The sequence below is a fragment of the Diceros bicornis genome, chromosome 7 (assembly GCF_020826845.1).
Source record: "Diceros bicornis minor isolate mBicDic1 chromosome 7, mDicBic1.mat.cur, whole genome shotgun sequence".
Lineage (NCBI taxonomy): Eukaryota > Metazoa > Chordata > Mammalia > Perissodactyla > Rhinocerotidae > Diceros > Diceros bicornis.
Window position 1 is genome coordinate 68938886 of NC_080746.1, and position 25653 is coordinate 68964538.

Below are 25653 nucleotides of genomic sequence, written 5' to 3' on the forward strand. Positions count from 1 at the left end.
CATGACATCTCTAGGAGGAGAGATTGAAAAACAGGATGTTAGCAGTGCATATTGGCTACCATTGGTTGCATTTGTCAAGGTATTACCAGAAAACGATAAGCTCAGAATAGAACTGACCAGATATTCGTAGAATGGATAACAAACAAACAAACGAACAAAACCCCATGCCCAACTATGTACTGTCTACAAGAGACCCATGTTAGATTCAAAGACAGATACAGGTTAAAAGTAAAAACATGGAAAAAGATATACCATGCAAATAGTAACCAAAAGAAAGCTGGAATGGCTATACTATTACCAGACAAAACCGTCTTTAAGACAAAAATTGTTACTAGAGACAAAGAAGGACATTTTTATTCTTTTATTATTAAAAAAGAATCAATCCATCAAGAATATATAAACATTATAAACATATATGAATCTAATAACAGAGCCCCAAAATACGTGAAGCAAAACCCAACAGAATTGGAGAAATAGTTGTACAATAATAGTTGAAGATTTTAATACCCCACTTTCAATAACATATAGAACAACTAGACAGAAGATGAGCAAGGAAATTGAGACTTGAACAACAATATAAACAAACTAGACCTAACAGACAGCAATAGAACTCTCCAGTCAACCACAGCAGAATATACATTCTTCTCAAGTGAACATGGAACATTCTCTAGGCTGGAACGTATGTCAAGCCATAAAACAAATCTCAATAAATTTAAAAGGTTTGGAATAATGCATGTCCCCCAACTACAATAGAATGAAATTAGAAAGCGATAACAGAAGGAAATTCACAAACGTGGAAATTAAACATATTTCTTCTGAATAATCAATGGGTCAAACAAGAAATCCCAAGGGAAATTAGAAAATACTTTGGGATGAATGAAAATGAAAACATAAAGTATCAAAACTTATGGGATACAATTAAAGCAGTGCAAGGGAAATATATAACTGTAAACTCCTATATTAAAGAGAAGAAAGATCTCAAATCAATAACCTAAACTTTCACCCTATGAACTAGAAAAGGAAAAGCAAACGAAACTCAAAGCAAGAAGAAGGAAGGAAATAATAAATATCAGAGCAGAAATAAATGAAATATAAATAGAAAAACTATAGAGAAAATCAATAAACCCAAAAGTTGTTTCTTTGAAAAGATCAACAAAATTGACAAACTTTTACCTTGAATGACCAAAAAAAAAAAAAAAGAGAGAAGCCTCAAATTACTAAAATCAGAAATGAAAGAGGGGACATTACTACTGCCCCTACAAAAATAAAAAGGAATATAAAGGAATACTGTGAACACTTCTACGCCAACAAATTAGATAACCTAATTGGAATAATACACGTTCCAGGAACATACATAATGTATGTTCTAGGAATAAATTCCCAGAAAGACATAAACTACTGAGACTGACTCAAGAAAAAGTAGAAAATTAGGACAAACTTGTAACAAGAGATTGATCAGTAATAAAAAACTTGCCAGAGAGAAAAGCAAAGGACAGATGGCTTCACTAGTGAATTCTATCAAACATTTAAAGAAGAGTTAACCCTAATACTTCACAAATACTTCCCCAAAAAATAAGAAGAGGGAACATTTTCTAAGTCATTACAATGTATTACTGTGATGTCAGGGGCAGAATAACATATCACAAGCAGAGAAAACTACAGACCAATATCACGTTGAATATAGATGCAAAAATCCTCAACAAAATATCAGCAAACCAAATCCAGCTACGTGTAAAAAGTATTATATACCATGACCAAGTGGGATTTATCTCAGGAATGCAAGATTGGTTCAACATACAAAAATCAATAAACATAATATACCATTTTAATAGAATAAAGGACAAAAACTACATTATCATATCAATAAATGCAGAAAAAGCATTTGACAAATCCAACACCCTTTCATGATAAAGACACTCAACAAACTAGGAATAGAAGGGAACTTTCTTCGTCTGCATCTATGAAAACCCCACAGCTAACATCATACTTCATAATGAAAGACTGAAAGACTTCCCCCTAAGATCAGGAATAAAACAAGGACATCCACTCTTGCAAATTCTATTCAACATTGTACTGTAGGTTGTAGCCAGGGGACTTAGTCAAGAGAAAGAAATAAAAGGTATCCAGATTTGAACAGAAGAAGTAAAATGATCTCTGTTTGCAGATGACATATTCGTGAATACAGAAAATCCAAAGGAATTCGCAAAAAGACTCTTAGAGCTAATAATGAATTCAGCAAGACTGCAGGATATAAGAGCAATATACAATACTATATACTAGTAATGAACAATCCAAAAATGAAGTTAAGAAAACAATTCCATTTATAGTAGCATCAAAAATAATAAAATATTTAGGGATAAATTTAGCAAAAGTGCAATACTTGTACCCTGAAAACTACAAAATATTGTCAAAAGAAATTACAGAAGACCTAAACAAATGGAAAGACATCTCATATTCATGAATTTGAAGACTTAATATCATTAAGATGACAGTTCTCTCCAAATTGATCTACAGATTCAATGTAATTGCTATCAAAATCCCAGCTGGATTTTTCAGAATTGACAAGCTGATCCTAAAATTCATGTGGAAATACAAGGGATTCAGAATAGTCAAAGCAATCTTGAGAAAGAAGAACAAACTTGGAGGATTCACATTTCCTGATTTCAAAACTCACTACGAAACTATGATAAGACCCGGTGTTACTGGCATATAGCTAGACATATAGATCAATGGAATAGTATTGAGAGTCCAGAAGTAAATCCACACATTTACAGTCAATTCATTGTTGACAAGAATGCCAAGACCATTCAATGAGGAACCAACAGTTTCTTCAACAAACGGTGTTGGGAAAACCACATGCAAAAGAATGAAGTTGGATCCCTACTTCACATCATATATAGAAAGTAACTCAAAATTTATAAAGACCTAAATTTAAGAGCTAAAATTGTAAAACTCTTAGAATAAAACACAGATGTAATCTTCATCATCTTGGATTAGGCAATGGTTTTCTATGTATAATACCAAAAGCACAAGCAACAAGAGAAAAAGTAGACTTCGTGAAAATTAAAGGACACTATATGGTGTTTCAAAGGACACTCTAAAAAAAGTGAAAAGACAATTCACAGAATAGGAGAAAATATTTGTAAATCATATATATCTGATAAAGGTCTAATGTCCAGAATATACAGAGAGCTATTATAACTCAACAGTAAAAAGAGAAATCACTTGATTTAAAAATGGGCAAAGGACCTGATAGACATTTCTCCAAGATGTACAAGTGGCCAATAAGCACGTGAAAAGATGTTCAACATCATTAGTCATTAGGGAAATTCAAATTAAAACTGTGAGATACAACTTCCCACCCACTGAGCTGGCTATAATCAAATAGAGACAATGATGAGTGCTGCTGAGGATGTGGAGAAATTGGAACCGTCATATATTGCTGGTGAGGATGTCATATGGTATGGCTGCTTTGGAAACCAGTTTGCCAGTTCTTCAAAATGTTAAACATAGAGTTCCCATGTGACCCACCAATTCCACTCCTAGGTATCTATCCAAGAGAAACGAAAACACATGTCCACATAAAGCCTTGTACCCAAATGTTCATGGAAGAATTATTCATAATAGTCCCAAAGTGGAAACAATCTACATATCCATCAACAGATGAATAGAGAAACAAAATACGATATATCTATACAATTTAATATTATTCAGCCATAAAAAGAAATGAAGTAATGATTCATATTACAACATGAATGAACATTAGGCTAAGTGAAAGAAACCACACAGAAAAGACCATACATTATATGATTCTATTTATCTGAAATGTCTGTAATAGGCAAATCCATAGAGACAGAAAGTAGATTAATGGTTTCCAGGAGATAGAGGGAGCAGGAAATGGGTAGTGACTGCTAATGGTTACAAGGTTTCTTTTCAAGATGACAAAAATGTTCTGAAATTAGGTAGTGGTGATGACTGCACAATTTTGTGAATATACTGGAAACCACTGAATTGTACACTTCAAAAGAGTGAATATTATGGTATGCGAGTTATATCTCAATAAAAAAAATAGGTGGCTGTTTTGCCAGCACAAATTAAATGGAATAAACAAAGTCCAGAATGTTGAGGCCTGTAGAGTTAGAAAAGCTGACTGCTTCTAGTTCCCAAATAGTAAAAGATGGGAATTTAAAAGGCTTTGCATGACAAAGACCCAAGAAAATGTCTCAGTTGATTAAAGTGAATCATGGAAAATAACTTATTAAAGGTGTGTTCCTTTGTTCCAGCTAGTTTCAAGGAAATCATTATCACATTGAAAAAGAGAGCACAGGGGCAAGAAGGCAAAAAAATAAAGCAAATTTGAAAACTGCTTTACAAAGGAAAATTGAGTGTGGATGTTGGCAAATGGAAACATCTGGATACAAACAGATCAGAAGCTTACCAAATTTTTGAGGAAACTGCGTTGTCAAAGAAACCACAAGCCTGTGTAAAAACATGAATCTGTTAGTTAAGCCTTAAAACAGCCTCTGGCAGGAAGTTACACAACCCCTAAGGAGAGCAGTCTCTCCAACTCCCTCTTTAGATGTGGCCAAGGAGAATAAGGGACCAGGTGGAAGCCACTCAGAGGGTGGTGCCAAGGATCACAAAGAACAATGGATGAGGGAATTCCTGCCCCAGGTTAGGCAGCCTTTATAATATCTGCCCATTGGTATTTCAGCACTGTAATACCAGGGTGTCTGTAGAACTGTGACCACTGTGGGTCTCTCAGTCTTCCTCTTTCTGAATGGGAACGTTTATTGACGTTATCCTATTCCTGTTCATCGTTGCATATTGTATGTTGGCATGGATATGAGGCAGATAACTTGGCTTTTTAGTTCACAGGTCTTCTGTCTAAGAGGAGCTAGATCTCTTCCTGAAGGGAGAGGATTACGAAATGCAATGACAGGTTGGATTTTGGATCGTCTTCCACGAGGAGCCATTGAAGGTGTTCTACTTGTGGGAGGAAGGGAACAAAGGGATATTTAATGATCAGAAGAGTGAACTGTGGCAGAGACTGTTCTTGCACACCAAATCGGCTTGCCAAGTGCTCCTCTAATTTCCCAGCCTAAGATGCTGACCAGTAATTTTCCTTTCTTGTAATGTCTTTCTGAGCTTTCAGTATTAAAGTTTTGCAAGTCTTATAAAATGAGTTTGGATGTTTCCCTTCTTCTTCTATTCTCTGGATGCATTTGTTTAGATCAGTACTGTTTATCCCTCAAATTTTTGTGAAGCCATTGGGCCTGCTGTTTCCTTTGTGGGAAGAGTTTCAATTTTAGATTCAATATCTTTCATAGATATAGGACTTTTGGTATTTTCTATTTCTTCTTGTGGCAATTTTGGTAAACTGCATTTTAAGAAACTTACTTATTTCACCAAAAATTTCCAATTTACTAGCATAAATAGTGGCACATAGAATGCCAATCTATTGTTTATATGTTTATAATATCCCCTCATTATCCTTTTAATGTCTGTAAAGTCTGTAATGATATCCCATTTTTCATACCTGATTTTGGTATTTGTGTTTTCTCTCTCTCCCTCTCCTTCTCTTTTTTTTTTTTCCTAGGTTTATCCTGCTAGGAGTTTATTAATTATATTAATCTGTTCAAAGAATAAACTTTTGACTTTTTTGATTTTCTCTATTGTATGTCTTTTTTCTATTTCAAAGATTCCTGCTCTTATCTTTATTCCTCCCTTCAACTTTTTTAGGTTTAATTTGCTGTTCTTTTTTTAGCATTTCAGTTGGAAATTTGGATCATTGGTTTTCAACCTTACTCATTTTTTAATATACAGATTTAAAGGCATAAATTTTCTTCTAGGCACAGCTTTGGTCGTGGTATTGGCCATACTACCTCCCTTCTCCCATGCATCAAGTAGTGAAAGACTCAGAGATGGTGGAAATGCAGGAGGGAACCTGCGTGAATCTCTGAGTCACTATTTGGAGGAGAGCCATGCAGGAAAGCTGCCTGACCTGCAATTGCTTGTGATATAAGCAAGAAACATAACTTTGATGTGTTGAACTACTGAGTTTTGTTGGTTTGTTTGTTTTGTATAGGCCTATACAGCCTTCCCTATCTTGGCTTGTCTTACATCAGCTCCTGTCTCTGTCCATACTGTAGTTTGCCAGGACTTCTCTTTTATCCCCCCAAATAACAATATTATGAGATTAAGAGGTTTTTACTGAAGATGCAGGGGTAATGGAGGAGCATTACAGCTCAGCACACAACAGGAAACAACTTTAAATTTAATATGCTTTCCCCTCCAGTCTGTAGGGAATTTTTCATTGTCTTTTTGGTTTCTCCCTGCCCTGTTGCCAGGTTTGTGGGTTCCCTTCTCCATTTAGACGCTTCCCTCATAGTTCATAATCTTTCTTCTTCCCACCCCTCCTATTCCAGAGCACTCCTAAACTCTCCAGCTCTTACATGTGGCTTTTCTTTACCTTGGATAAAATCTAACTCCTAGTCATGGTGTCTTTTCTACTGACCACAGCACACCCAGAGATCTGGGGCAGAAAGGAGGCTGTGGGCAGGCCCTTCAAGCTGAGAGGTTTCATTCCCCAGAATCTAGAGTTATAGTTTTGAAAATTTTCTTGCCAACTTCTTTTTTCTATGCTCAGGTTTTTACTTCATTCATTTTATTTTTCACATAGTTGAAATCATGCTGTGTCTTACTTTATCTGTCATAAGCATTTACTATATTAGTATATGATCTTGGTAAACATCTTTCTGCATTCACATTTTTTTTCCTATTTAAAAACACAATTATCAATCCTAAAGGGTGTAAGAAGGACATGCAACTCCCTGACATCCCACCCGCTGGACAGAGAGCATTTAAGAAACTGGGCTGCATGGCCTCGGCTGCTTACAGCTGGACAGAGAGAAGAATATGCAGAAAGTTGATGGAGTGACTGCTTGGACACAGCTGTCCCTTAGCAAACTGTACTAGAGCCACGGTCCTGGTGGGACAGCCTGGTGTCTGAGACTCAGGACTGCCAGATTCAGATGCATCTGGCTCAGTCTGGAGCTGTTATGGGGCGGGGGGCAGACAGCAGCCTGTTCTCAGAAGGATCTAGGACCTTTTTTGGGAAAGGGTCCAGCCTGTGCATGTTGCCCTGGCCCATCCTCAGAGGGAGTGGCTGTAACGGAAAGTGGACAAAAACAGGGATGTTTCAATGAAATTTCTGTGGGAGTATTGGGCTACCTTGCTTTGTGTTCTCTGTTCTCTGTAATAGTGACCCACGGAGGACAGGAAGGGAATGGCAGGAGGGATCCTTCCCGCTCATGGTGGACAACACTGGGGAACAGATTGGACACAGCTGCCTGAGGCATGAGCTGGACCGAACTATGTTGGTCTAGAAAAGCGCAGTCAGCAGACCTCCACATCAGGCTGCCATAAGAACTGGCCACGACTTCAATGCTCAGCCTGATTGCGTACCAGCCACTAGCTCACAAAAAGGCTAAAGGTTGGAAGGAGGTCAGAGGGCCAGGGTGGTGACTCTTAGCACTGTTCCCAGATCCTTGGCTGAGGAGGAGAGAGAAGCTAGAGGGGCAGGTGGGCTCAGCCAGGTGTCTGTAGCCATCAGGTTCATAGGAAAGCCTGCAGGCCAGGTTAGAGACAGGAAAAGCCTATGCTGAAGACTAACCCCGGCATAGGGACTTAGTGAGGGGTCTGGAGAGAAAGGTTAGGGCTGTGAGGAAAAGGGCCTACCAGGACCAAAGGAGTTGGCCAGGTAACACGAGGCGCGTAAGACAACCTGGAATCTGGCTTTATTGGAATCACGTAATCAGTGTAGCTGCTCTTTCGTCTTGCCCCTTCAGGCCCAGGGAGTAACACTCTGCTGTTACTAGCCCTTGAGTACCATACAAATCCTCACCGTCTCCTACACCCTTCCCACATCTTTGTAAATAGTCCCTCTATTAAATTATCTATTAAATCTACCATCCTAATATCTCCCTCGATTAAATTATCTACTATTATCTATGTCCCTAAAAGTCCCTCTATTAAATTATCTGTTAAATCAATTATCCTAACATGAATGTACCATCTGTTTGCTGCTGGGACCCTACTGATACTGAAGCTATTCTGGTGATGGCTCTGGGGAGGCCTGATGGGACTCTGGCTCTCAGGAACCAGCTCTGGAGATGGAGGATGGGGACATGGGTTTCATTGGTCGACCTGCTGTAGGGAAGGTATGTGAGGAAAGCACGAAAGATAAGGATAGAGACTGTGAGTTCATTGACATACTTGACATACGTTGACAGAGATCCCTGGCAGGAATGGAATTTGACAATGCATTTAGGCCTAATTCATAGGGGATGGGTAGAGATTAGACTGATCTGATTTGAAGCGGGAATGGGTGGTGGTATTAGGAGGCAGGAAGGCTGGAGTAAGACCATAGCCCAGAACCATTAACATCACCCAGATCTTATTCCATTTGCTTCTTGGAGAAAGGCTGAACAGAAGGCCGGACTCTGGGGGAGGATGAATGATTAAATTTAGAGCCCACTGAAGAAAGAGGAGGATGGGATGGTTGGTACCTGGCGCTGGAGTGCCTGCATAGTGGCACCCTCTATAATTTTGGCTGAAGAAATAAAGACACTTACAAAACAGCATGGGGAGAAGGACATTCTTCTCCACTGAATTCCGGAATATACTCACATGGAAGGAATGTTTGAGAGAGACAGAACTGGAAATATTCGGAAAACACAAGGGGTTGGGGTGGGCTTGAGGAATTTTAAAGCAGGTTTGTTATGAATTTAATAAGTGCTGGAAAAGTGACAGGATTTGGAAAAGTTAATTTAAAAACAACGCCACCCTGGAGCACTAAATCTGGTTCTATTTACCCAGGCCATGTGGTACTTCCCTTAGTAAAATAAGGAATTTATACACGTTGGAAATTGAGCTTTTATTGTGCAAACCTAACAGAATGTGCAATCATGAACACATGACAGAAATAAAGTTCAGGAGGAAATGACTCAGTATTGTTCCCCTAAATTCTCCCAGGGCCTTTGCACATGCTATTCCCAAGGTCTGCAACCTTTTTCTCCTTCCTCATACCCAAAAGGAGGTCAGGCTTTCTTGTTATGCTCTGATACAACCCTTGTACTTTTCCTTCACAGCACCACCACTGTTGGAAGTCATGTTTTTGTGTGGTCATTTGATAAATATCCTGTCTTGCTCCTTAGCTGATAACCTCCATGAAGGCAAGAACTGTGTTCTGATCACCATTGTTGCTCTAGAACCTAGTGCCTGACACCTGCCAGATGCCCAATAGATATTTCATGCATGACTGCCTGAAGAACTTTTAGAGCATGTCAAGTTAAGACTGGCTTCCCAAGTAAGAGAGAGTGGAGCATAATATATACTTCTGGTAACCTCAGGCCTTTCTTGCCTGCATTTCTCTGTGCAAAGACCTTTATCTGACACCACACTAGGGGAGGGAGCGGGAACATGTGATACCAGCATGATAACTGTTGACATCAGGACTTCATGAGGAGGGGTAGTGAGGACTTTAATCAGATAGAGTCCCGCCCTCACAGCACGAGAGACACACAATGCCTCTGATTTCCCTGAAATTGCCAAAGGCTTTCACGTACCTCAGAGGTCTTGGATCTTGGAGTGGCTGCTACAACTCTGCAAATACCATGGTGCACTGAGACCGACTGGGAGAAGTTCTGAGGTGGTGAGGATATCGAAACAGCACTGTGTTGATATTTTGCTCTGCTTTCTTTGATGTGAGATTTTAGGCTTGGTATAATTAAGTTAATCATGAAAATTATGGCAGTTATATTTGGAAAGGAAGGCGATGGCTTGGTGGAGTTACACGTGAGAGAACAAGCACCAGTGTCATCGGCCAGTGATGTTACATAGCTGTGCGGTGTCGCCAATGGAGGTAAGTGGAAGTGTGGTATGGCGGCTTCATTAAAAGACATTCTGCACACACCCTCTGCCTTTTATTCTTCATTCCTTCCTTCGTCTTTTTGTTTTTTTTGTGTGTGGTAAGAACACTTAACATGAGATCTATCCTCTTAACAGATTTTTAAGTATACAATACAGTATTGTTATCTATAGGCACAACGTTGAACAGCAGATCTCTAGAACTTATTCATCTTGCATAACTGAAATTTTATACATGTTGAATAGCCATTTCCCTCTCCCCCTAGTCCCTGGCAACCACCATTCTATTCTTTCCTTCTACGAGCTTGACTATTTTAGGTAACTCATATAAGTGGAATCATCCAGTATTTGTCCTTAAGGTTCATCCATGTTGTCACATATTGCAGGATTTCCTTATTGTTTAAGGCTGAATAAAATTCCATTTTATGTATATATCACATTTTCTTTATCCATTCATCTCTCGATGGACATTTATGTTGCATCCACTTCTTGGCTACTGTGAATAGCAGTGCAACGAACGTAGGAGTGCTAATATCTCTTCGAGGTCCTGATTTCAATTCTTTGGGGTAAATATGCAGAAGTGGGATTGCTGGATCATACAGTAATACAACTTAATAGTAAAAAAACTAGTAACTTGATTTAAAAATGGGCTAAAGACTTGAATAGACATTTCTCTAAAGAAAACATACAAAAGGCCAACAGGTATATGAAAAGATGCTCAACATCACTAATCATCAGGGAAATGCAAATCAAAACCACAACGAGATATCACTTCACATCTGTTAGGATGGCTATTATGAAGAAAACAAAAGACAACAAGTGTTGCCAAAGATGTGGAGAAATCACAACCCTTGTACGCTGTTGGTAGAAATGCAAACTGGTGCAGCTGCTATGAAAAATAGCATGGAGGGGCCGGCCCGGTGGCGCAAGCGGTTAAGTGCGCGTGCTCCGCTGCGGCGGCCCGGGGTTCGCTGGTTCGGATCCCGGGCGCGCACCAACGCACTGCTTGGCAAGCCATGCTGTGGCGGCGTCCCATATAAAGTGGAGGAAGATGGGCACAGATGTTAGCCCAGGGCCGTCTTCCTCAGCAAAAAAAGAGGAGGATTGGCGGATGTTAGCACAGGGCTGATCTCCTCACAAAAAAAAAAAAAAAAAAAAAAAAAAAAATAGCATGGAGATTCCTCAAAAAATTAAAAATAGAACTACCATGTGATCCTTCCTCCTTGCTCCATGAAACATGCATCTAACGGCTGAAGATCTAGCTGTAAGTTCTTCTTAGCAAAGGAAGGGGGACTGCTAATTCCCACAAGGATGAGGGCCACACTCGAGGCGGGTAGTGGCTGGAAGGAGTCTGAGGATTTGTGATGTGCCTGTGATTCCCAGCTGGACTATTTGGTGAAAAAAAGAGAGAAAGAAACATTTCTCTTATTTATCTCTTTGTTTTTGGTCTCTGTTACCTTCAGCTGAACCTAATTCTGACTAATACATTTGGGAGTACTAAATAGTTGGTAAACCACAAGCTTTCACTATGTTTATTTAGAAAGGACCTCAACTTTGCCATCGGTCACTGGGAATTGATTTGGCTTAAGTGGGAATTATCTGGAATGTGATGTAGATATGAAACATGCAGATGGGCTAGTGACTGGGGTTATCTTTCAGGAACACTTGACAGGTGATAGACACCAGTGACTTCCAACCCATTTATTTCTCTTTCTCAAAGACTCACCCTTTAGACAAATCACAAGCTGGGGGAACTTCAGCCCACCCTGTTTTGGGGCTTGTCCTGTGTTCTCTCCAAGACTTCTGAGGATTCCTGGGAGGAGCTCATGTGTCATAGTGACCTCTGGGTGCTCATTCCTTGTTCTGTGCTAATCCTCTTTCCTCCGGCAGCTGCTATCCTTTCTTTCCTGGGTCCCTCCAGCATGGAACAAAACTCTTCCTTCTTTGTTCCCTCAGAGCACCTATAACACCACTGTGCCTAAAGGTTTGTGGGTAGTTTGATAGTTGATAAAAGAGTCATTTTCCCTGGGCCTGTTAACACTTAATGATGCAAAGAAACAGTGGAACCATGAAATAAGGTTTTAAAAAAATTTATCTTTTTGTTTTTTTGTTCTTTCAACAATTTTTTTATCATAGTAAAATATACAGAACACAAAAATTGCCATTTTAATGTGTACAATTTTATATGCACATTTTATGTGTATACTTCAGTGGCATTAATACATTCACAATGTTGTGCAACTATCACAATTTTTTATTTTTTATTTCCCAAATCAAATTCTTATGCAGAGTCCTCCTCCCTCACCCAGAGGTGTTATTATCCTCAGTGAGATCATAGTCAGGCTGATTCTTAAATAACAAGAATTCAGGAGCTGGAAGAATTCCTATGCTTCCCTCTGATACCATTTAAGCTGCTCCCATTCCTCCAGATGTAGAATCCACAGAGCTGAGGATGGATTGTTGCTAACAGTGTTGTCGAGGACTGATGGTGGCCAGCCTTCTGGAGCCTGACACTTAGCTGGGAAGCAGACACCGCGGGATAGAATAGCTACATACCCTTTCTCCTGCTTCAGCCTTTGACCCTGTTGCTCATCGAATGGTTGGGCAGGCAGTTCTGAACCAGGGATTGGGAAGACGACAGACTGGGATCAGGAATGCTAGAAGCTGCAGCCAGGAGGGATGTTGGGAATGAGTATGGCCTAACGGGAATGTGTGTGTGCGTGTGTGTGTGTGCGTGTGTGTGTGTGTATGTGTGCAAAGGGCAATGGGGGAAGACTGCATCTCTGGGAGACAGAGGTCACAGCCACATCTGAGGCTCTACTCTGCCCACCTCCCTCTCACTCCTCCCAAATAATTCTAGAGTCATGCTAGAATTTGACATCCGAATTTCAAATTATAAGGTAAGAGATGAAGGGAGTTGGGGGGCAGATGATTGGAGAGTTCAGACTATGGGTTAAATGTGCAAGGCCGATGAGGCTGCGATTCCCATATACAGAAGTCCACCTGCAGAGTCTCACCAGAATGGTGTCATGATTAGGCTGATGGTGGAGTTTTGAAGAGTTTGAAAGACACACAAACATAGAGACAAGCTACCGGTGAGCTAGAGCAGTAGCCTAGGATTGTCTTGCACAGAGTCCTGGAGGGAAGGCAGAGACCTGCAGGCCATTTTTAGATGGAGAATGGATCCCCATTAATTGCGATTTAATTACAGAGACTGTGCGCCTATCAGCAGACAGGGGAGCCTCAGCCCCTGGCCACTGACAGAGCATTCTGTAGTCATGTGCCATGGGCCCCAAGCCTCAAATCCCCACCCACTGACCCTCCTCACTCTAGTCCAGAGAGGAGTGACTGAGGGACTCTAAGCCCAAGATCCCCAGTCATCCCAAGACTCAGCCCCAGTTCTTTCCTGAGGCCCCCTCTCCCCCTCCTGGCCTGGGCATGGAGCCCATGACATCCCCCCTACTTCCTGTCAGACAGCTACATTGCCAATCCTGAGGGCACATGCTCTGGGGCTAGTGCCTAGTTCTCACTCACACTAATTTTCAAAGTGCTCAGGTTTGGTTCTCTCTTTTCTAGAAACCCATTTCAGAAAGAAGGAACCAGTTTCTTAACAGTGAGGGGACTGCTATGCCCACTCTCAGACTCCAGCTTGCTTAGGGCTGATTGACTACATGGTGGCAAATGCCTGGCAAGGGGACTGAGGCTCGAGCTGGAGTAGAGAGGCAGGTGGGGGGAAGGCTGTGCTCCCATTACACCAGAGCACTGGGGGGCTGCAATGCCCTCCATGCCCAGAACACTGCTCTGGGCGCTCTTCTTCCAGCCGCCGTGGACTCCTGATGTACCTGTCTCTGCCCCGTTGTCAGACCATATGCCATGATTTCAGTCCACTCTAGTAGAAGGCCCCAGGGCACTTTGGTTTGAAAACTGGATGTGTCTGATGAGGCTCTGCTAAAGCACTCTCAGAGGCAGAGCCCCTCTCCTATTATCTCCTGGGGGGAGATTTTTGGCTTCTGTAGCTGGGGAGACTATAAAAGGAGACAGAGAAATTGGGTTTTTGGAGGCTGCCATGCCCATCTTGGATGTGTGTGTGCATTGTGGAACCACAGAGGAGAGCTTTAGTGTGTGGGGGAGCACAGACCCCAGACACCTCTAGGTTTCGGAAAACACTTGAATAAGCCCCACAGCTCTGGTCCCACTGCTCTCCAGGTGTTCCAGTCTGAATGATTGGAGCATCGGGCCGACTGGAGGAGAGAGAGGATACAGGATGTCTGTTCCTCATGGCAGAAGCATGGAGAAGAGACTGGTGCTGCTGTTGCTGGGGGGTGAGGACGGGGAGGCGGTTGTGCTGGCAGAGATTAGTTAGGTGGTGTTCACACTGAACTGAGGGAATGGGAGGGATGGATTAAATCTGTGGTCTTCAAAGTAGGATGTGCAGGATGATCCATTGGAATGTAGAAGAAAAATTAAAACTTCTATTTATATTTATTTTTTAGTGTAAAAATAAATAAATTAAGATTCACCAATATTTACTATATAGTTTGACACAGGCTCCCTTACTCAGCCCTGTGTCAGGTGCTCATGTCATGTCATAGTGGGGGCATACTCAGGAAAGAGAGGGGATTCTACAACACAGGGCTGGGGGGACTGCAGCACGCCCACTGGTCCAGTTGCTTTCAAGTGAATCATGAGGTATAACGAATTACTTGTATCCCAGGTGGTAGATAGACAGATTATATCAACTATCATTTAACTAAACTAATTCTGGCAAAAAGGATAAGCGGTTTGAAAAGAATCCTGCGAAGCAATCCATAGACTGAAAATAATATGAATAGTGCAAGCAAAAGCAAACTCAGAAAAATGGCAGAGCCAACAATTGTCTACTACTCATATGAGATCCATTATGACGATATAGCCATTTCTGAGAAGGGAGCTGACCAGGAGAAAGTTCAAATTTATAAAAAAAAAACTACTTGAAATATGGATTTACATCACTATAGTCAACAGCCAACCTGAGTGTATATTGGACCTTGAGGTATTAGCTAATAATAATACAAATATGCATGTAAATTCTAAACACCCAGAGCATGAAGACAAACCTCTACAATTTTTTTTGGGGGGGGATATTCCAAGTCATGCAATACTTAGTTGAATACTTTTGCCAAATGTTATTAGACGTAATAAACATGTTTAGACACCTCTTTTGATGTTTCTCACTTAATAGTACAAGGCAAAATGTCAGCCATTATCATTGGGAAAAAACGCTGTTTTATTTGCTGTGGTCAAAGCGACTGAATTAGTAAAGAGAGATGGCAACACATAAAAATGCATTCTGTTGGCAGACGCAGAAAACACTGTCAAAGACTTGAAGAAAAGGTTTTAGAACACATGATGTGTTAAGGAGTTTGGCTATATGGTCAGATGTAAATTGCTAACACGTTTCACCTTAAGTCTTTGCATACTTTTCAAATGGCATTCATAAAGTAACACTTGTGATCTCCTAAAGGAAAGATGTGTTTATGGTGTGAGTGGCTTATTTAGCATAACATGCTGTGGTTTTTATGTGTAAGAGTAACCAATGATGGGGTGGCTGCCCTGACTGAAATACAAAACTGGGGGGTGGGGGCAGGGAGGGACTAAGTATGAAACCCAACAATTGCATCATTCATTTACAAACTATAACAATAAAGAAGTTAAAGTTAGAAGAGCACAAAATACTACAGGATGTCAATAATATGGTTAATTAAAAAAAATTAAAATACAACAGAATCTTTACAATACTCTGTAATGAGATATGGAATGAGACTATGAAAATCTTTTCTATCACTCAAAGGTTTGCTGATTATCTCAAGGCAAAGAACTTAAAAGTTGTGGAATTGAAAGATGTGTTTCTTTAACAAAAGAACAAGTATTCTAAATTTGCTGACCTCTGATGTGCTGGCTGTGACGGTCACAAGTGCACGCACACAATGTATCCTTTCAGGTAGAGGTGACATTTTAGCAATGAATTGAGAAAATAACTGCTTTGGGAGAATCAGGTTATGGGGAAAGCACTTTGAAAACTGATGTTTGGAACTGTTTCTATTATCATGTGATTTTAACGCCTAGATGAAGCGTGTCAAAGTCGCTTATACAGACTGTCATAGCCACAGTCTTCAAAATTAAGAAATACACTTTTGAACTCATTTTAAGATCTTCCAAATGAAAAGTTTCAAGGGTTTAAAAAATCCCATTGTTAAAAATATTCGCAAGAACAACTGACGAAAACATCATCTAGAACATTGGCTTCATGGACAAAGATGAGTTTTCTGGTAGAATTTCAGGTTTGCAATTTGGTGGATGGGATTTAAACAGTGAGAATTACGGTTTAATAAGTGTAGTCAAAGATAGAATTCCTCTATTTGGGTCTATTTATCTTTGTGAGATACCTTTTTCTTTTTTTTGGCAATAACAGCCATGAGGACTAAGTATTGACATTAACTGAACTTAAAAGCATACTTTCTAGTCTCATAAAATATTAAATGAAGATTTATTATTACCATTTTTAATCATGTTGCTTTCACGAAACAGATTTTTGCTCATAACTTTGAAGTGAAAAGAAAAAGGTACATCGTACCATTCACTACAATTGAAGTAATTTAAAATTATTGTTTCATCTTTACCACATCCTTTAATGGTTTTTATTGTGCTTTATAATACGTATTTTAGCAAGTTCATGTGCATATCGCATGTGCATATCATTTATAAATAAGTAAATTATAAATACCAGGCTACAAGGTAGAAAGAATAAAACTTGGTGCTTAAATGAGACAACCATGAGGAAGCAGTTGGCACGGTGAGGGACACATGGTGGGTGCTCACTAATGAATAGTTTCATTTCTCCCTTGGTGACAATTTGGTGTGAGACATGAAAGGGAGAAAGAGTCCAGGATGGCTCCCAAGCGTGGCCTGGGGCAGTGGGTGGTGGCAGTGGTGATGGTGTCATTGACTAAGACCGGAAACACAGGAGCAGGAGCAGGTTGTGGTGCATTCCTGGGAGGAAATTAGGAGTCTGAATTTGGATACGTTTCCGTGGGCCAAGGAACCTCTAGTGATGTGCCCCGGGAAGTTGGACTCACCATCTGAAGCTCCGGAGCATTCTGGGCTGGAGATGAGGTTCAAGAGCCGTTAGAACGCAGGAAGTTGTTAAAACAATGGGAGTGGGTGAGATCCCCCGAGGGGGCCAGCAGAATGAGGAAGGGGGAAACGGTGGGACCCCAGGGAACGCCACAATAAAAAGCCAGGGCGTGGAGGCCGAGAACCAAGGTACTCACCAAGGTATGTGGAAAATCTGGAGAGAGAGAGAGGGAGGGCGGCAGGGCCAACTCTGGAAGCAGTGTATTCCAAGCGTTCCAGGAAGGAGGGCGTGGCCAGCAGGTTCAGGAGCTGGGAGAGGCGAGTAAGGGAGGCTACAGGCTCCCACTGTCTTGGGCAACTAGGAGGTCAGTCCGGACTTGGAGGGGCGGGTGTATAAGCCAGCGAGCAAAGGGTTGGAGAAGGTGTGTGTGTCTGTGTGTGTGTTGGGAGGGGCAGGAAGGTGATTCAAGGGACCAGACCGACGCCCGGGGGAAAACCAATGCTTGCGGGTCTGTTCAGCTACAGGGAGTAAGTCACCTGTTTGGGGCTGTGACCCCAGAATCTCACTTCGGGAAAAGTCCGGGCGGCGGGGGGCGGAGGGGAGGGGTTCGGGCAAATCCGAAGACCGTGGGCAGCGCTCTCGGTCCCGGCGGGTGGCGACGGAGGCGAGGTCCGGGGAGCCTGGCAAGAGTCTGACCCTGGGCTGCGGCGGGCGCGCTTCCGGCCGAGGGACAGGGTGGCCGCCGGGCCGCTGGCGCTCTCAAGTTTCCAGTGGCAGCGCGGCCCAGGCGCTTCAGGTAGAGGCGGGCGGGTCTGGTGGGCGGGCGGCGGCGCCCCGCGCCCCCCTGCTGCCCGCTTGTCGCCTGTCCTCCGCTCCGCGCCCAGGCAGGCTCTTTCCCTGCGGAGGCGGCTCCCCTCCTCCCGCTGGGCAGGCCCGGGGCCGGGGATCCGCAGCGCTGCGCCCTCGGCACGCGGGGTCCCCGCTCCTGCCGCGGGGTGCACCGCAGGCTCCCGCTGAGCGCGGGCGGGGGGCGCGGCCTGGCCTGGCCAGGGCCGGGCCCGGCTGGCTGCTGTGCCGGGCAGCCTCCTCCGCGGCGCTTGCCGTGCGCCTGCCCAGCGCCGCCACCTGCGCTCCAGCCCGGGCCGCCCCCTGAACCCGGTGAGTGCGCGCGATGCTGCGCCGCTGACCTTGGGCCCGCGCCCCGGGATCGGAACCTCGGCTCTGGGCTTCCCAGCTCACCGAGGCGGCGGCTCCGACCCCGGCTCATCCCCGGCCCGCGCCCTTGCCTGTGCTCCTGCCCCTGTCCCTGCTGTGGCCTGGGCGCCAGAGGCCTCAGGTGAGCCGGCCGCATCTCACCTCCCTGCGGCCTACATTGGATTCCTAAGGTTTAGAGAAATTAAGGGACCCGGGACTTGCTGTCACTTAAGCTCCCGGACAAGTTTCTAGGTGCTTGAGGACTGGCCGGATGCTACGGGCCGAGGTGGACTTCTGGAGGAGGATGGACAGGATGAGTGGGTGATGGGGTCGTTTGAGACCTTCATCTTTACCTCTTTGGCTCTCTCCCTGCACGGGAGGCTACTGCGCTCTGGCAATCGGCTCTCTGCCCTTGAACTTCCTGGTAGCTGCTTTGCCAGGGGAGCTGCTAATGGCTTGTCTTGGCTGACAGAGGCCTCTGGGGTGAGTTTTGAGAGGCTCTGTAGCAGGAGAGGCTTGCTAACTAGAGTGTCATCTCCCACAACTGTTAAGTCCTTGCATGTGGCTGGAAACTTGGTGATGACAAATTAGCAAAGGAGCTGGGTGAAAGCTTGAAGCAGTAGGAGGAATTTTAGCACGGTCCTGAGCCCTTGCTGCCTATCCCCCTGGATGTGGTTACCAACATTTGACCGTCTTCAGGGAAAAGCTGGCTGCAGCTGGAACCCTCAGAGGAGAAATTCCTCCTTGGGCTCTGAAGCGTCAACGCTGAGTGGTAGTGCAGCCATTGAACCAGGCAGACAGAGCCCCTGTCAGCTCTCACCTCTCAGAGTATTGACAGCAGGTTTGGGGTAGTTAATCTGGCCTGCCTGCAACTCTGGCTCCAACTCTGAGGGGCCTGCTTGCTCTGAAGATGGTGGTATGGGGCTGCCCTGTCTGAGAATGATGGGGCTTGCATGGGTGGGTTGCTAGGAGACTCTTGGACCTCTTAGCCCCACCCTCAGCTCAACCTCAGTCCTTCTGAGATCTTGGATAAGGAGTGAGTGGCTCTTAGCTAGGTCAAGAAGTTCTTTGAGAGAAGAGACCTCTTTTTCTTATCCGTATACTAGGTGAAGCACTCTTCAAATGGACTCAAAATCAATCCCAGATCTTGAAAACATCATGGGCAGATAAAAAGTAGCCTTAGGGTTAAGCAGGGATATACTTTTTCTCCCCTAATGCTCCTGATTGGCCTTCCTGGTTCTTTCTCCAAATATATGATTCTCTTAGTTCTTCCGCGTGCTGGCTGCATGTCTAGGACGGGAGACCATGGCTTCGGGCTTTGATATATAAGGGGCTGGAGCATGAGATGATGGGCTCATGGTGGGAGTGTTGGCCGTGCAAAGTCAGCAGGAAGTTTCATTCATAGAGGAGAAAGCTGTTTCTCCTGATCTGGTTTCACATTTAAACATGGTTTCCGTCTTCCTGCACCCAAACAGGAACTTGAGAGAGTACCTGGCGTGTAATAATGCTCAATTAATAATGTCGAATAAAAGGATTCGTGTCTAGATGAAACTTCATGTTCCTTTTCTCAGTTGGACTCTCTTGTACCTAATATCATGACGACGATGATGACAATGATGTTGATGGATAATACTTATATAAAGCACATACTATGTGCCAGGTACTATCCTAAGCACTGTACATGTGCTAATTAATTTAATTGTCATGGCTGTCGGTGCTGTTATTATCCCCATTTTATAGGGAATGAAACTGAGCCAGAGAAGTTTAGTACTGTCACTTGCCTAAGGTCATGCAACTCGGTGGTGGAACAGGATTCACACCTAGGTAGTTTGGCTTGAGTCCTGTACTGACTCTTGAGATTGCATAGGTAGATTCATCACTTAGCACATTCACTCATTCATTATTTTATGCATTCATTCATTCAACAAATATTTAGCGATACCTGTGTATTCCAGGCATGGGAATACAATAGTGGATGAGGTGGGCAAGGTCTGTCATGGGGCTGATATTTGGCAGGTGAAGCCCCTTTGCCTAATTCCCGCAGGAGCCATGCACACCTCAGAAACGAGAAGGAAAATGGACGCCTATAGGCAAGCCCGCAGCATCCTTTTAGGGGAGGGCAGAGGAATATCTTTCCTGATGAGACATAATTTGATTCTAGCCTTTCCTGTCTTTTGGGGTTTGTAAGGGGCACTTAAGAGATAGAAGTGAATGCAGTCTGGTCTCCTGGGCAGGAGATGCAGGCCCCGGGCCTGGTTATCATAGATTGTCTTAATGAACCCTTCAAAAGGGAAATAAGGCTTTGAGCTTGGGACCAGTGCTCTGCAGTTCAAAGAAACACGAGGAGCAGTGGCATGTTACACTCAGGTGGAATTGTGAGTTCCTGGGCAAAACTTGCCCTTCTGACACAGAGCCACAGTTTCCTCCTAAACTGCCACTGTTCTGGAGGGTCTTGCATCCCTTTAGTTCAGTGGGACCCTTCGCCATTGTTCCAACCTGTGTTGTCTTAGTGGGGCTGCTGCCCATCTCTGTCTGGACCTGATGGAGTCACACCCATAGCTGGGCCCCAGGAAGGCAGCTTTTTCTAGGTTGGAAAACGAAGGCTCAAAGTGGAAGGCATTTTCCAAAGCCGATGCCATGGGATATTAATAGGTGTGTTTTCCCATGGTGGCAGCGGTGGGAGGGTCAAATAAGTGTGTTGGGTTAAACAGAGTTAAGCAGCTTTCTTTACTGCAGGACTTCTTGGGTGTTTAGAATGACTCCCAAGAAGGGACTGTCGTAGGCAGTATTTTCCAAGCCTTCTGACCTTTTATGTTCTATAGACTACACTTTGGAAAATGCTTGTCTAGACTAAGGCTACGCACGGTCTGGTTAAAGGTGCAGAATAAAATTCCCAGAATGTGTTGGGTCTGCGGAGGTTCTCAGCTGCACGTGCTAGGATGCTCCCGTTGCAACCCCATCCTGCCTTCCCCCTCCCCCAGACACACCGGCAGGAGGAATCATTTGCCCTTCCTCCCTTCTGGCAGAACAGTACTAAGGGCTTGGATTTTTTTTTTCTCTATGCTTTAAGTCCGTTTAATTATTTAGTGGATAAATATTAGCCTCCCTCGAGGTTGCTTGTAGCCTGCTGGTTGCACTGTTTATAAACAGCTGTGAGGACAGGTGGGTCATAATCTCTGAGTAGCTAAAGCCCCAGCAGCAGCCCGAGGATTGTGTGTCAACCCTGTAATCCTGCTCCGCATGCACAGGAATTATTATGTGCGCTCAGGAAGGCACAACCTCACGACTGGACATGAGGAGGTGACTCAGGCCCAAGTCAGGGCTAGAGCTAGCCTTTCAGTAAACAACTGACCCATCCTTTCTCGGCTCTTCTGCCTGGGATTTCAACAGCACCACAGAAATAGCCATTTTGCTCATGGGTTCCCAGACCCACACCGTTTGTCTAAGTCACTGGGAGGCCATGTGTCTGTTCTGAGCCTTCTCACACAGGACTGTCCTTGCCCTAAAGGGCGGGTGAAGAGTGGAGCTTTGCGCCCTGCGATGCTGTTTTAATCCACCCTGCTTGCTTTTAGAGAACTGCTCCTGTGGGTCACTTGAGGCAGCTCCACCTTCCCCGGGGAGAGTGGCAGCTGCTGGTGGCAGGGTGGCGAGTCCAGCCGGCGCTCAGGAGGCTTCTCAGAGCTGGAGGCCCACGAGGGAGCCGTGGACGGCAGTAAGAAGGGGGAGGGGGATGGGCTCAGGTGGGTCAGGCGGGGCACACATTGCTGTGTCTTCGTGTGTGTGTATGTGTGTGTGTATGTGTGCACGGGCACGCACGCTCTGGTAGAGCTTGTCAGACTGCCCAGTCACCTGTGATGTGCAGCTTCCTTCAGGGAAGAAAGGAAGGAGTGGGACAAGGCGTGCCAGCTTTTCATCCTGGCCTGCTCCTGTGCTGAGGCGTCCCCTCTCCCTGAGTCTCTGTCCTTTCCTGGGAAGGGAGGGAGCAGCTCATGGTCCTTCCCTCTTTTAGAGGAGGAGGGGAGGGAGGAGCTTGTATTGGCAACTGGGCTCAGAGCTCCCCCTGCCAGTCCTGGGGTGCCCTCAGAAGGGTTGCTTTGGGGGGGGCTTCTAAGGGGGGCAGGCAGGCTGTGCTGTAGACGAATCCCCTTGGTAAGATGAACCTCGTCGCCAGCCAAGCCTGACGTGCTGTTCAAACGGAAGCAGCAGAGGTGATGATATCGCAGGCACGCACGTTGCTGCTCAGCTTTCAGGAGGGGTCTGGACGTTGGAGGGAGGCTGTGGCTTATCTTCTGTGGTTGCTCAGGAAGGCTGAATGTGCCGCTGTGCTGGGGCAGCGGCAACTTTAGTTTCTCACTCTGGAGAGGGCGGCAAACAGGGCCGGGACACTGCATTCAGGACACAACAGCTGCGGCTCACCGGCGTTACCTGGGCCCTCTCGGACTCTCGGAAATTTTCCACTTACATTTCATATTCACGGAAGAGTTTCCAGCCCAGGCTTTTCCTGCTCTTGCTCACGGCTGCTCACAGATATGCAAAATAGATACCTCCCATCCCAGCAGCGGCAGACAGGACCCAGCTAGCCGCCTTACACACTGACTCAGCTCAGCCTCCCGGGCAGCACGCAGCCCCCGGCCTGAGTGCGTCGCCTGTGTGGCATCCTCAGGATCAGCCATGGAGACTTCAGTGCCAGGCTCAGGTCTGTGTCGTGGGTTCTGACGATGGGACTCTGGCGAGAGCAAGGAGCAGCTTCATTTGTGTCGGGAGGGGGTTTAAGTGGCACAGTGCTTCCTTTCTGGAGGGTTGAAAAGTTACTGTTGGTTGAAATTGGTGGCATTTTACCACTTTCTTACTTTGGGACACTTCTACAAGCTCTCTGGAGGGTGTTGTATGTAACAAGGAGATAAGCCATATCACTAGCGATGCCGGTGAATTCAGTTAAGCCTCCCAAGCCTGCTGGCTTCAACTGACAAACTGTTGAAAGCCAGGCTTGAAGAAGCAGTGGGCACTGAAGCTCTGCTCCGTGTCTGTAGAGTGAGCTTTCCTCGCCATGCCTGGCCTGGCAGGGGTCTGTGGGTCCTAGAAGGGAGGCAAGCTCCAGAGGGAGGGGTTGGCAGGTGGGAGCCGTCTGCCAAGGGTGTCCAGAAGACATGTCCAGAAGGCTCCTCAGGCCCACTGACTTAACCCTGCACCCCAGGTGGGTTACATGGTCCATGCTGAGGCACGGCGTGAAGTCTTCACCAATTATTTAAGACATTGGTAGTAGTTCTGCAGGAGATTCATGCGGGTTATGTGAAAAAGAGGTCCATGGGGAAATGCTGCTCTCTGATCCTTGAGTCCTCGATGTGCCTTGTGACTCAGGGGTGAGGGGCCGTGGAAGGCAGCATCTCCCAAATAATTGACCACAGGACCCCTTTTACCAGCAACAGGTATCGACTTCTCGTGGGATCCAGTGTGGAAAAGGCTGATTTAAGCTTTTTAAGCTAAAGAAAAAGGAAAAGCTTTTGTAGAAAGATGCATTCTGAAAAGTATGTTTAGTTGACTTGAGCAACCTAAAGGGCCTCATGGAAAAACATGGCGGGATCTGGCATAAGAGCCCTCAGATACAAAGGATCCCCCAAATGCCCATTTCTGAGGAGGCCTGGGGGACGTGGCTGGGTCAGGCCTGTGTGTCTTTGTGGGGGTCAGGGGGAGGGTGTAGGAAGGTGGTGGTGGGCCGCTTCTGTCCAGGGCAAGGGCTAGTGCAGAGGTGGGTCTCAGTGGTGTAGTTCCCTTTGCACTGCCCTTTCCCTGGTGTGGGGTAGGCGGGAGAGGACCCTAATTGCCAAAACCTGGGATGTAGACGTTTGATTCATTTTCCCATTTTTCTCTCTTTTTATAAACTCTTAAGTCTTTTCGTTTTCTTTCTATCTTCCTTGTGCTTGTTAAAATGACATTATAACAGCATCAGTGATAGAAATCAGGTACTGCCTCACACACAGCCAATGCTGCCACCTGGCCATTTGAGTGTGTGTCCCTCCTGCAGCCCTTGTCCATAAGGGGACACATTTTCATATCATTGTCATGAAAGTGTGGGGACAGTTTTATGGATTAATTTTTTCGTTTGCTGTTATTGCACAAGATATTTTTTTTGTGATTTCGCTGTCCTCATAATTATAATTTTGGTTGCTTAACTTTTTTTTCAAGTGAGGATGTTTTTATTTGGACATTTTAAAGCTAGTCATGTAAAGAGTGCAGGCAAACATCTTTGTGCTTTTTCCTTCCTTCAGATTCTTTTCTTAGAAGCAATTTCTAGAAGCATGTTTACTCTGTCAAATGGGATGGATGCTTTATGGCATTTGCTGCCCCTTGCCTGGGCCTGTTTGCTGTCTGCTTCTGAGGTGCCATGTGAGGTTTTGGAATGCTGCATTTGACCGTGGGGTTGGGGGGTGGGGTTCCAGCTTTGTTCTCACCTAGCGCTCCTCCTGGGTGCAGTTCTTTGTCTTTCTCGCCTCTGTCACCTTCTTCTCCAAGCCTCTGCTCTCATGGTTTCCAGCTTCCCCTTCTGTCTGCTATGAGGATGTGGAAAGCTCCATGGTCAGCTCGGTGGTTCCTCTTCCTCTCTGCAGGACAGGCCTGTGCTGTCCTAGTCTCTGCTGCTCAGAACAGCACTGTTGGTGCCGAGGTGCTTCTCTCCTTACCAGCTCCCTCCCCCTCCCCCCAAGGGTGAGTGAGGCCCAGGAAAGGCACAGCCCTGGGTGTGGAGGGAAGGAGGAAATTGGTGTCACAGCCAAGGGGCCCACAGATATACTTTGCCCGTTATTAGCCTGCTTTCCTCCTTCCTGTCTGTGTCATGAATGAGACTCACGTGCTGCAGAGAAGACCAGGGCAGCAAGCCTGCCCTGCTCTGGAAACCTCTCTGGTACCTAGAATTCCGGCACTTAGAACTGAGAGGGCCTTGGAGACCACTTAGTCCCTTCATCTCACAGATGAGAGCATTGTGAGGAGCAGAGAATCACTGTCCCAAGGCTGCTCAGTGTGCTCCTCCTGCCCTGTGGTTGCTTCCTCTCCCTGCCAGACAGCAACTGGGCAGGTCTCACCTTCATCCTCATCTGTCGGGCTGACGGAACCGTCACTCCTCTCTCTGAACTTTCCTTACAGAAACCGTGGTGGTAGGTGGATGGGAAACTCCTCTCCCAGAGCCGCTCCTGGTGGAGGTGGCGTGTTGAAAGGATGCGGTATTCATCCCTTTCACAAGTGTGATGCCGGGGACGGTGAGGAGACCTGCCCTGACACCCAAATGGACAGAGAGAAGCAGCACAGCGTAGCGGTTAAGAATACAGACGCGGGAACCAGGTGCCTGGGTTCAAATTCCTGCACAGATGCTCAGAGAGGAATGTGACAGGGGAGCCAAAGGCTGAGGACAGCACGAGTCTCTG

The 25653-nt window shown here is 45.0% G+C and overlaps 1 protein-coding gene across 9 annotated transcripts in view; it reads left to right on the top strand.

The window, feature by feature from the left end:
- The first annotated feature begins 16988 nt into the window (after positions 1 to 16988).
- The window catches only part of AMPD3 (adenosine monophosphate deaminase 3), a 42666-nt gene continuing 34001 nt past the window's right edge, over positions 16989 to 25653 (top strand). For 2 of the 9 annotated variants that reach the window (XM_058545971.1, XM_058545972.1), the window contains exon 1: positions 16989 to 17244. In XM_058545971.1, coding sequence (XP_058401954.1) covers positions 17121 to 17244 — 124 coding nt within the window. In that variant the 5' untranslated portion in view covers positions 16989 to 17120. Of the gene's footprint in view, positions 17245 to 17286; positions 17409 to 17486; positions 17572 to 17812; positions 17841 to 18166; positions 18203 to 18279; positions 18381 to 22364; positions 22935 to 25653 lie in introns of those variants that run through there. The other 7 variants (XM_058545973.1, XM_058545976.1, XM_058545975.1 and 4 more) reach the window with 7 other exon arrangements.